The sequence below is a fragment of the Anomaloglossus baeobatrachus genome, chromosome 1, assembly GCF_048569485.1.
Source record: "Anomaloglossus baeobatrachus isolate aAnoBae1 chromosome 1, aAnoBae1.hap1, whole genome shotgun sequence".
In the NCBI taxonomy this organism is placed as follows: Eukaryota; Metazoa; Chordata; class Amphibia; order Anura; family Aromobatidae; genus Anomaloglossus; species Anomaloglossus baeobatrachus.
In genome coordinates, this window is record NC_134353.1 from 99,238,370 (window position 1) to 99,250,579 (window position 12,210).

Sequence of the window (12,210 nt, forward strand, 5' to 3'; positions counted from 1 at the left end):
GGGCATACTAATATTCTAAGAGGGCGGACTAGTCAGGGGATATAATGCCCTTGCGACTAGTCCCTAACCTCATTAGCATATAATAAAAGATTTTTAGAAATACTTTTTTTCTAAAAATCTCTTTATCTATGCTACTAGATGCAGGGATGGATTAGAAATATACACCCAGAACTGCTTGTGGTTCTGGGTGCATATTGCACCTGATAGGTTCCCCTTAATCTATCCATCTATATGCGATATAGATATAGATACACACACACACACACACACACACACACACACACACACACACACACACACAAAGTTAGGAATATTTAGCTTTTTGGGTGAAATTTGAGTATGATCTCAATATGCACTATAAAAGATTTTCAGGTGAACTTAATGGGACCTTTTCTCAACTTCTGAATGCACATATCCAACTGTTCATTGTTTCAGGACATTTTCCATAAGCTCCTTGTTAGAGAACAGCAAGTTAACGGCACAATTCACAACAGGTGTTTTATCCATGGATGGCCCAATAAACTTTAAAATTAAAACAGTCCACTTCATCATGCAGTTCACATTTTGACATCATGAAACCAAGATGACACCTAACAATTGATCAACAGTACTTCTCCATTGCGAGGCTTCAAGCAGAATTTTCTCAGCTATAAGTAGCTACTGAGCTTAAAGTGTCACAGAGTGTCACCAGCAGGTTGCAACGGAGATACAGAGAGGCTGGAAAAGTCACAGAAAGGCATAGAAGTGTATGTCCTTTGGTCACATCCCACACTGATGACTGCCTCTATGTGAACAATGCCCTTCGGAACCATAAGATGAATACCACACAACTACACACATATTTATGGGAGGTGAGAAACATTCAAATATCACGTCAGATCATTCAAAACCATTTATGATCAGCATGATCTGTGTGCTAGATGACCTGCATGGTTAATTGACCAATCTTGTGTGACGCCCTGGCAAAACCAGGTAGTCACAAATAGGCCCCTACATAACACCATCCCCCACTTAGGAAACACACAGCCGACCTGAAACCCTAATCACCCCCCCCTTAGGGAAAGATAGACACACCAGTGGGTGTGACCAGGCGGTTGGACACCACCACCCAGGGGTCTAGACAGCTCAGGGCAGGAAAACAAGCAGAAAAAGTTTGGAGTTCAGTTTGGAGAGGAGTGTGGGCTGAGAAAGTTGAGCAGAGAAAGTTCAAGTTGAACGGTGCCAGGTTAGGAGCCCTGGTACCTTGGCTAGGAGGCAGACGGTGGTCTCCATCAGCAGAAGATGGGAAGACGGCTCAACAGAACCGAGGTGGACCGGGACAAGGTTGTAGCCCGCCGGTACCGACACGGGGAACCGACCCGGAAACCGGAGCACAAAGGGGGGGGGTACTCGGACCCTGAAGCCAGGACCGGAAACAAGCGGCCTGGTTAATTACCCGATTGAGGCCAGGACTAGAGGTTCTGTCCCACCCAAAGTCCCTCATAGAAGACAATAGCCCACCGATAGGGAAAAGAGGTCACCGCCAGGGCCCATAGATCCGACGGGCCAGCGTCTGCGGGCATGGCTCCTTAGGCCACATCCAGCCGGGAGCGGACTCCTGAGTTCCAGATTAGGAATTCCATCTACACAAAGTCAGTGCAGAGGAAAAGGATAGAGACCACCAGCCTGGGTGGGGGACCCAAATGCAAGCGGCCGTGGCGCCGGCCACCAGCACCTTGGTTTACCAGAGACTTGTGTGATTTATTGACTGTGAGTAAACAAGCATTCCCTTGCTGTCGCTATACCCTGCACCAGACACCGGGCCCCGGGGCAATCATCCCTACCCATGGAGGGGTTAACAACTTGCTGCCACTACATCTCCCCCGGGTGCCCCACAACCGCAGCGGTGGTGCCAAGCTCACCACACACCGTGGGTGGCGTCAGGAACTTAATACGGCCTAGCCTGTACATCTATGTCCCCCCATTTTTTCAGCATGTCCGTGTGACCCCCGGGTCCGGAGACCCTCGAGCCACCACCCCAGAAGGCCCGGATCTGAGCAGCGCCGGCTGCTGGCACAGGGGCGGCACACTTGCATGGGCCAGGAATCATTACATTGGTTGATGGACTAGTGGGCCTCAGTGCTGTTCACTAATGAAAGTCGATTCACACCAAGCAGAAATGATGGCCACCAATAATGTTGGACATGTCAAGGAGAGCGCTATACGTCAGCCACTGTAGTCATCAGACAAGCCTTTGAACAACACAGGCTTAATTTTATCTTTATGGACAACGATGCTCCAGCTCATATTTCACATCACTAGGGAACAGTTGCTGCCTCAAATGGAGCGGCCTTGCACTTTCTCCAGACCTCAATCCCACAGAAAACCTATGGGATTAGCTGAGTCACAGTGTAGAGGCCATAACTCTACCCCAGAAATTCAGTGGCCTGAAGGCTGCCCTTGAAGAAAAGTGTGATGCCACACCTCAGACAATAACACCACTTGTTAACAGCATGAGACATCTTTGTCAATCTGTAATTGATGCTCACGGCCACATGACAAGTTATTGAGACCTTGACATTTTTTGGGGGGCATATGCACTTCCATTGTAGGCTTTTGTTTCAATAAATTGTTTGTGATGAGGAAATCACCATTGCTGCTTCTACTTAATGTCGTTCTTTCATGATAAAATATAACTGTAGAGTGATCTTTTTACATTTTCCATAAAGTTCACCAGAAAGAGAGGAAATGTATATATCATGTATTTAATTTTCTCTCGAGTTCACATACCTTTACCATTCAAGAATAAGAGTGGTGTTGCATACATTTTGTTAGTATCCACATGGTGGAATATTCCGCACTCTTTACTAGTACAATAATCTAGTAAATATATCCAGATGGAAAGCGTAAACCTGAAACAAATAGAAAATGGGAGGTGATTATACCCAATGAATGTTGGATAAGTGTGAAGAATAAGAGATAGATGAGAACATTAGGCACCTAGTAGTCATCCATGTGGGAGCTTACTAATGGAGTTTTTAATTTAATTGTTAAACCATGAAAAATATTGTACCAACTGACAACTGACCAAATTGTAATTGTGGACAAACATTGTTCAGAACAACATTATGGCAGGCCAGTTATCTGCATTTCTCTATTTCACCATAGACCTCACATTTTTATGACAATTTCATGTATATATTGTCTGGTGGAGGATACTCTGAGGTTTTCTGTTGCACATTTGGCCAAGCAGTAATGGAGTAGTCGAATTCCTATCTATTGGGTGAAAGCTCTTGCATGTTTGTATAAAGGGGTCAAAAGTCACCCTTCTTCCGTTTGAGCAATGACTTCCAGGCTTCGAGGGTGTTTTTCCTTTGTCCACCCTCTTGTGTCTCCACTTGTGTGTTTCACCAGTGTCTATTTCCCCTGCAAAGTGTGGTAGGTGGGCAACAGCATGGCTTTTTTCAGTGAAGGGATCCCACCACAAGAATTTGATATGAGCACATTGCTGATAGGTATACATGTAAATATTGGAAAGATAGTGAAAAGCTGCCACCACGACTCTCAGAGGCAGTGATAACATCTCCTACTCCATTCTCTCGCCCAAGGAGATTTGATCTTGGGGATACCCACGGCCTACAACTGTGGAGTCTCCCACCATGATCTGCACAGGTGGTCTATTTTGTGTCCATCCAAGCTAAGTCATATAAGTTTTAAGCACACCCACTTCAAGGTAGGAACTCACATGTGGTTGAAGTTCCAAACCTTGGATTAGACTACTTTGTTGCATGCACTAGGAGTTGTACATAACATGTTTATAACCTAGTTAAGATCAACATAACACTGAATGAGGGAGAGATTATGGGGATAAAGTGGTGCAGACATGAAGTCTGACCAGATAATGGTGCATTGGTGGAGAAAATTAAAGTGTAACAGAAAAATGTATTTAAAAAGGTGAATGACTGCATCTCACATAGGATAATTCTTGACTAGTTGCCGTCTCCTCTTCTCTAGGTCTCGGTTAGTGAACGGCTCAAAGGTCTTGGTGAGTCCACTGTGTTCATTATTTGATGCAAGTGGAAATGGAAGGATCGTAACTGCATCTAAAAGGAGAACAAAAATTAATCAATGAACATTACATATCTTACAATTAAAAAAAAAAATACTGAAATTGAATATGTAGATTAAAAATATCCACACAAATGTATGTATGTTAGACACACCAGGGAGCGGAACCAGGTGGTTGGAAGACGCCAACCCAGGAGTCTAGACAGCCCGGTGCGGGGAAAGTAAACAGTCTAGTGTTAGAGTTCAAGTTGGAGAGGAGTATGGGCTGGAGCTGGGTGCAGCTCCAGCAGAGCCGCGAATACCCCAAATTGAACGGCATGAGGGTAGGAGCCCTGGTGCCAGTGGCTAGGAGGCAGACGGCGGTCTCCGTCTACAGGAGCCGGGAAGACAGCTCGGTGGAACCGAGGTAGACCGGGACAGGGTAGTGGGCCCGCCGATACCGACTCGGGGAACCGACTCGGAAACCGGAGCACACGGGGGGTACTCGGACCCTGAAACCTGGACCAGAAGTGACTGGAACCGGTTAATTTACTGATTGAGGCCAGGACTAGAGGTCCTGTCCCACCCAAGTCCCTATTAGAAGACAACAGCCCAACGAGGGGGATAGAAGGCCACCGCCAAGGCTCAGAGATCCCACGGGCCAGCGTCTGCGGGCAAGGGCTCCTTAGGCCACAACCAGCCGGAAGTGGACTCCTGAAGTTGCAAGCACAGGCAGTCCACCATTTTACAAAGCTGCAGGAGAAAGACAGAGACCACCAGCCAGGTGGGGGGACTAGAACGCAGTCGGCTGCGGGCACCGACCACCATCACCTTGGTTTACCAGAGACTCGTGTGTTTCCTTCAATAGTGAGTACACCAGCACCCTGCGGCTGCCCATCTCCCTGCACCAAAACCCCAACGGGTCCCAGGGCCACCATCCCTGCCCACGGAAGGGTTAACAACTTGCTGCATAACATCTCCCCCGGGTGCCCCGTAACGGCAGCGGTGGTGTCCAACCTCACCACATACCGTGGGTGGCATCACGAACTTAACACGGCTCAGCCCGTACATATACGTCCTATATTCACCACTACAACCCCCCTTTTTGATCGGAGTGACCGCGAGACCCCCGGGTCCGGAGACTCTCGAGCCACCCACGGAAGGTCTGGATCCGAGGAGCTCGACTACCGAGAGCGGGGCGGCACATATGAGCATTGCATTATTTGTAAATAAAGGCAAAAATGCAAATACCACTCATAAGTTGGAGTCACACTTGCGTGTGATTCGCGCAAAGACTGCATCGCCTGGACCTGCCATGGTTCTTCTGTCAAGTGAGGGTCAGCTTCATGTATTTCTTTAGAGCTGACCAGCTCCTGTCAGGAGAGCCGCTGGTCAGGGTGAGACAAAGATATCTAAGCGATGGAGTGAAAAAAATAAATTCAAATTTAAACATTTTCACATTTTTATAAAAAAATAAAGTTTAAAGAGATTGTGCAACATAACTCAGAGTCCAACTCTGATTTCATGCAATTTACTCTGAAACTTTGCAGAATTTTAGAGAAAACCTTGGGACCTTGTCCAAGTGAGGAGTAGAGTTGAGCGCGGTTCGCGGTTCGCGGTTCTCCAGTTCTAGGCTCGAGTGATTTTGGGGCCTGTTCTAGATCGAACTAGAACTCGAGCTTTTTGCAAAAGCTCGATAGTTCTAGATACGTTCGAGAACGGTTCTAGCAGCAAAAAGCAGGGCTTTTTACAGCTACAGTGTGCAGGAGCCATCGCTGGCAGCCTGCCACAAGCTGGTAACCAAGATAAACATCGGGTATCCAAGCAAAGCGCTTTGGTTAGTAACCCGATGTTTATCCTAGTTACGTGCAGGAAGCTCACACTTCCCCGCTCAGCTCACTCTGCCCCCTCCTGCCCGCGGCATGTACACACACACACACACTCACACACACACATACACACACATGGTCCCGCTCGGCTTACCTGCGGTGATGAAGTCCCGCCATCCCAACCTCAGCGCTGTCACTGTCCTCCATGGCCGCCGCTTTCACATCACCTCTCGCTTCCGACCCGAGACTGACTAGTGGTGACGTCACGGGCCTCTCGCGATACTTGCTGTGAAGGCGCCGGTCATTGAACTCAGTGACAGGGGCTGTCGGCAGTGCTGGAGATCAGCGCAGGTAATGTACCTCGCTGACAGCAGCACTTGTCATCCCCCTGCAGTGACCTGGGCTGACCCATTGATGTTAGCTCAGGTCACTGCATTGCTCTCCCAGCCAATGGGGAACATCCTGCTCTTCATTGACTGGGACAGTGTGGATCGTCATGGCAACCCCTTGGATTACACCAGACCTGGATTTGTTTTTCATTCTAATAAATTGGTTAAAGAGGGAATGTTTTGGGGAGTGTTTTTTCAAATAAAAATGTGTTTGTCGTCTATTTTTTTTTATTACTGACTGGGTTGGTGATGTCGGGTATCTGATAGACGCCTGACCTCACCAACCCCAGGGCTTGATGCCAGGTGACATTACACATCTGGTATTAACCCCATATATTACCCCGTTTGCCACCGCACCAGGGCGCGGGATGAGCTGGGGCGAAGCACCAGGATCGGCACATCTAATGGATGCGCCACTTCTGGGGCGGCTGCAGCCTGCTATTTTTAGGCTGGGGAGAGTCCAATAACCATGGACCTCCCTAGTCTGAGAATATCAGGCCCCAGCTGTCTGCTTTACCTTGGCTGGCGATCCAATTTTGGGGGGACCCCTACGTGTTTTTTTTTTTAAATTATTTATTTAATTTAAAATAACAGCGTGGGGTGCCCTCAGTTTTGGATTACCAGGCAAGGTGAGGTTGCCAGCTGTGGTCTGCAGGCTGCAGCCGTCTGCTTTACCCTAGCTGGCTACAAAACTAGGGGGAATCCTACGTCATTTTTTTTTTCATTTTTTTGGCTAAATACAAAGCTAAGCACCCCTTAGTGCAGGGGTGGGGAACCTCCGGCCCGCGGGCCGTATACGGCCCGTGATGACTTTTTATGCGGCCCCCGGGCACATTCCCGGGGACCATTGTGCTTTGGTGGCAGCCGCGCTTTTCCCGGCTGCCGGCCCTTTAAATCCCACTGCCTGATGCCCTGTGGGTAGATGCTAGAATGTACGGGCTCTCTCCAGATCCTGACTTCCAGGACCTGACTGCAGCCCATACATTCTAGGCTTATCCCCGGCCTGTGTGCTCTGGTGGGCGGGTAAGCAGCACGCTGCGATAAAGTCACACAGAAGAGCTGCAGCAGGTTTACCAGCCTCCCGAAACTGTGCTGTGTGTGTGTGACTCTCCCTCCCCCTCACTGCGAGTACTCAACCCATCGCTGCCCCCCCCCCGCTCAGTGCTGTGTACCCCCTCGTACTGTGTGTACCCCCAATGCTGTATGTACCCCCCAATGCTGTGTGTACCCCCTCGTGCTGTATGTACCCCCCAATGCTGTGTGTACCCCCTTGTGCTGTGTACCCCCTAGTGCAGTGTGTACACCCTAGTGCAGTGTGTACCCCTTAATGCTGTGTACCCCTTAATGCTGTGTGTACCCCTTAATGCTGTGTGTACCCCCTCGTGCTGTGTACCCCCTCGTGCTGTGTACCCCCTAGTGCTGTGTACCCCCTAGTGCTGTGTACCCCCTAGTGCTGTGTACCCCCTCGCGCTATGTACCCCCTCGCGCTGTGTGTACCCCCTCGTGCTATGTGTACCCCCTCATGCTGTGTGTACCCCCTCATGCTGTGTACCTCCTAGTACAGTGTGTACCCCCCAGTGCTGTGTACCCCCAGGTGCTGTGTGTACCCCCTCGTGCTGTATGTACCCCCCAATGCTGTGTGTACCCCCTCGTGCTGTGTACCCCCTCGTGCTGTGTACCCCCTCGTGCTGTATGTACCCCCCAATGCTGTGTGTACCCCCTCGTGCTGTATGTACCCCCTAGTGCAGTGTGTACCCCCTAGTGCAGTGTACCCCCTAGTGCTGTGTGTACCCCCTCGTGCTGTGTGTACCCCCTCGTGCTGTGTGTACCCCCTCGTGCTGTGTGTACCCCCTCTTGCTGTGTACCTCCTAGTACAGTGTGTACCCCCCAGTGCTGTGTACCCCCAGGTGCTGTGTGTACCCCCTAGTGCTGTGTGTACCCCCTAATGCTGTGTACACCCCAGTGCTGTGTACCCCCTCAGCGCGGTGTAACCCCTCACTGCTGTCCGTGCCCCCCCTAGTGCTGTCTGTACCCCCTGGGTGATGTCTATGCCCCCCCACCAGTGCTGTCCGCACCATCTAATGCTGTCCATGCTGCCACCAGTGCTGTCCATGCCACGGTGAGTGCTGCCTGTGCCCCCCTTATGCTGTCAATGCTCCCCAGTGCTGTGTGCCACCCCTCAGTGCTCTTAACTCGCTACTGCTGTCTGTACCCTCCCACTGCTTTCTATGCTCCCCAGTCCGTGCTCTCCTGTTGATGTCTATGTTCCCCCAGACCTGTCTGTCTCCCTAGTGCTGCCACCCAGTGCAGTGCGTGCTGCCACCCAGTGCAGTGCGTGCTGCCACCCAGTGCAGTGCGTGCTGCCACCCAGTGCTGTGCGTGCTGCCACCCAGTGCTGTGCGTGTCCCCAGTCATGTCTGTGCCACCGCCAGGGCTGTCCATGCCCCCTACTGATGTATATGCCCCAGCCCCTCCTGTGATGTATATGCCCCAGCCCCTCCTGTGATGTATATGCCCCAGCCCCTCCTGTGATCTATATGCCCCAGCCCCTCCTGTGATGTATATGCCCCAGCCCCTCCTGTGATGTATATGCCCCAGCCCCTCCTGTGATGTATATGCCCCAGCCCCTCCTGTGATGTATATGCCCCAGCCCCTCCTGTGATGTATATGCCCCAGCCCCTCCTGTGATGTGTACTCCCAGTGTCTCCTGTAATTTATGCGCCCTGGCCCCTCCTGTGATGTGTATGCCCCCAGCATCTCCAGACAGAGACAAACCTGGAAAAGCAGCTGTGAGAAACAAGATGATCAATATCACCGAACATCACAATCGCACCAAAGAGAAGCAGCTCCGGCTACCACAATAGGGGTGAGTTAATTAATCGTTTGACCAAATATAGCAGGGTTATTTTTCAGGTTGATAATGTTGTGCGGCCCCCAAAGGTTAGTAGGAAATTCCAAATGGCCCCCGGCAGTAAAAAGGTTCCCCACCCCTGCCTTAGTGCCACATGAAAGGCACCAAAGGGTGCTCCACTTTTTCTCCACTTTTTCTATGGTCGGTCTACCCATTAGCTCTGCCATGCATACTGTAGCTCTACACCTACTGCACATGTTACTTTATGATTGACATCTCTTTCGTACCAGAGCTGTCTAAGCCTACTCTGACCCCATATTTGTCATTACTATATTGTCCTTGTACTGTATTATGACATTTGTATCATGTGTTTCATTTCTTGCTGTGTTGCAATTTTTTTGCTGCATCCCAATTGTACCTCTACATTGTTCGAGTTTATGTTATTGTTCTCTCACTCTTATGTGATACTGATTATTGTCATTTTTCATGATTACATGCAGATAAGTCCAATCTGACGAAGGCTCAGGCCGAAACGTCATTTGTAACTTGTTTTGGACAAAAACATATATGCTTATGAAAATTTTTTTTTTCTTAATACGGACCAATAAAGAGTGATTTTGCATTACTATCCGTTGTGACTTACTGACTTAGTCTGGGAGATTTAGAGTGCCGAGGTTAGTCACTAATTTTATCTATTATTACCTCTGAGCACCTATATACCAGTGAGCAGAGCTTCCTCTACAGTAGTTCTCCTGATTAGGCATGCCCTTACCTCATGAGCAGGGCATTGCAGCTTTGGTAGCAACCATTACGACATGGACTCTGCTGCTGTGGACCCGAGAAGAGTGAGTGCAGATTCATTGCACCCACACTCCTCACATGAAGGGTCCGCACTCCTAGAAAATGGGGGATACGTTCCCTGAGTGTCTCCCCCCATATTCTAGACGGTCCAGAGTCATCGTGGGACCCCTTTATTTTTTTTCTTACAATAAATTGGTGAAAGAGGAAATGTTTTGGGGACTGTTTTTTCAAATAAATTTCTTTTGTCGATTTTTTTTTTTTTGTTAGTACTGACAGTTTATGATGTTGGGTATCTAATAGACGCCATGACATCACAAACTGCTGGGCTTGATCTCAGGTGACTTTACAGCTAGTATCAACCCGATTTATTACCCCGTTTGCCACTGCACCAGGGCACGGGATGAGCTGGGGTGAAGCGCCAGGATTGGCGCATCTAGTGGATGCGCCACGTCTGGGGTGCCTGCGGCCTGCTATTTTTAGGCTGTGAAGGCCCAATAACTATGGACCTTCCCACCCTGAGAATACCAGACCACAGCTGTCCGCTTTACCTTGGCTGGTGATCCAATTTGGGGGGGACCCTACTTTTATTGTGTAATTATTAATATTTATAAAATAATTAGAAAAAAAGAGCCTGAGGGGACCTCCATATTGGATCCCCAACCACGGTAAAGCTGCCAGCTGTGGTTTTCAGGCTACAGCCGTCTGCTTTACCCTAGCTGGCTATCAAAAATGGGGGGACCCAACGTCATTTTTTTTTTTAACTATTTTTTTAAATAGAAAAAATTAATGGGCTTCCCTGTATTTTGATTGCCAACCAAGGTAACGGCAGGCAGATGGGGGTGGCAACCCATAGCTGTCTGCTTTATCTGCGCTGAGAATCAAAAATACCGCGGAGCGCTACGTCATTTTTTTAAAGATTTATTTTTACAGCACTGTGATGTCCAGCAATCAAAATACAGGGAAGCCCATTTTGTTTTTAGTTATTTAAATAAATAATTAAAAAAAATATATATGGGCTCCTGCTGCTTTTTTTGTATTGCTAGCTAAGGGTAATCCAAGCAGCTACTGGCTGCTAACCCCCACTGCTTGGTATTACCTTCAATGGCAATGGAAAGTCCAGGGAAGCATTTTTTATTTTTTTTGCCATATTTTTGTATGCTAGCCAGGTACAGCAGGCAGCCACGGGCTGCCTCCAACCCCCAGTTGCCTATTTGTACCCGGCTGGGAACCAAAAATATAGGGAAACCCGTTTTTTTTTAATTATTTCACTTATTTCATGAAATAATTAAAAAACAAATGACGTGGGCTTCGCCCCATTTTTGTGTCCAGCCGGGTACAACTAGGCAGCTGGGGATTGGAATCCGCAGCACAGGCTAGCCCGAGGATTCTGGGCGCCTCTGCTGCGGATTTCAGTCCGCAGCCGTCCCATAAAATGGCGCTCTCATAGAAGCGCCATCTTCTGGCGCTGTATCCAACTCTTCCAACAGCCCTGGAGCCGGGTGGCTTGTTGGGTAATCATGAGTTAATACTGGCTTTGTTTTACTAGCCAGTATTAAGCCAGAGATTCTTAATGTCAGGCACGTTTGACCCGGCCATTAAGAATCTCCAATAAAGGGTTAAAAAAAAAAAACACCACACAGAGAAAAAATACTTTAATAGAAATAAATACACAGACACATTAGAGACTCCATCTTTATTACCCCCTGTCAGCCCTCCACGATCCTGCTCTTCTGTCTTCTTTCTAGTGTAGTAGTAGTGACGATTGTAGTGAGGAAGGATGAGGTTCACCAGCTCATCACTTGGGGCTGGGGAACCTCATCCTCACTACAATGCTCACTACAATCGTGCAGCCTTCACTCCGTGAGTGATCAGTGCTGGCTGTCAGCGGTAACGCTGACAGACGCGTTACCATAGCAATGGTGCTCTCGGAGCCGCGGTTAGCGGTGACGTCACCGCTAACTGCGTTGCTATGGCAACGGTGATCTCCGTTAATGACTGGCTGTGTCAGCCGGTCCCTAACGGAACGGGGAGTCGACCGTGTGCTAGAGCATGTCGCCGGTACACGGCGATACACATATGTGCACCGTGTACCGGAGAGATGCACTCGCAGGTCCTACATGACGTGTCATAGTCATGTGACCAGTCTGTAGCCAATGAGATAATAGCCACGTGACTGGTCACATGGCTATTTTGACGTCACGATAGGTCCTGCATCTCTGCTGGCAGTGCCGGTCGCTGGGAGGATTCAGCGATCATCGGATGGAATAGCGGCAGGAGACAGAGTGCAGAAGGGATCGCGGGGACCGGTAAGTGT

The 12,210-nt window shown here is 49.0% G+C and overlaps 1 protein-coding gene across 1 annotated transcript in view; it reads right to left on the bottom strand.

The window, feature by feature from the left end:
* Positions 1 to 12,210, bottom strand: part of SEL1L3 (SEL1L family member 3) — a 163,917-nt gene that overhangs the window by 124,662 nt on the left and 27,045 nt on the right. The window contains exons 3-4 of the mRNA XM_075346942.1: positions 3,953 to 4,082; positions 2,766 to 2,891 (exon numbers count right to left, since the gene is read on the bottom strand). Of these exons, the coding sequence (XP_075203057.1) occupies positions 2,766 to 2,891; positions 3,953 to 4,082 (256 nt within the window). The remainder of the gene's footprint in view (positions 1 to 2,765; positions 2,892 to 3,952; positions 4,083 to 12,210) is intronic.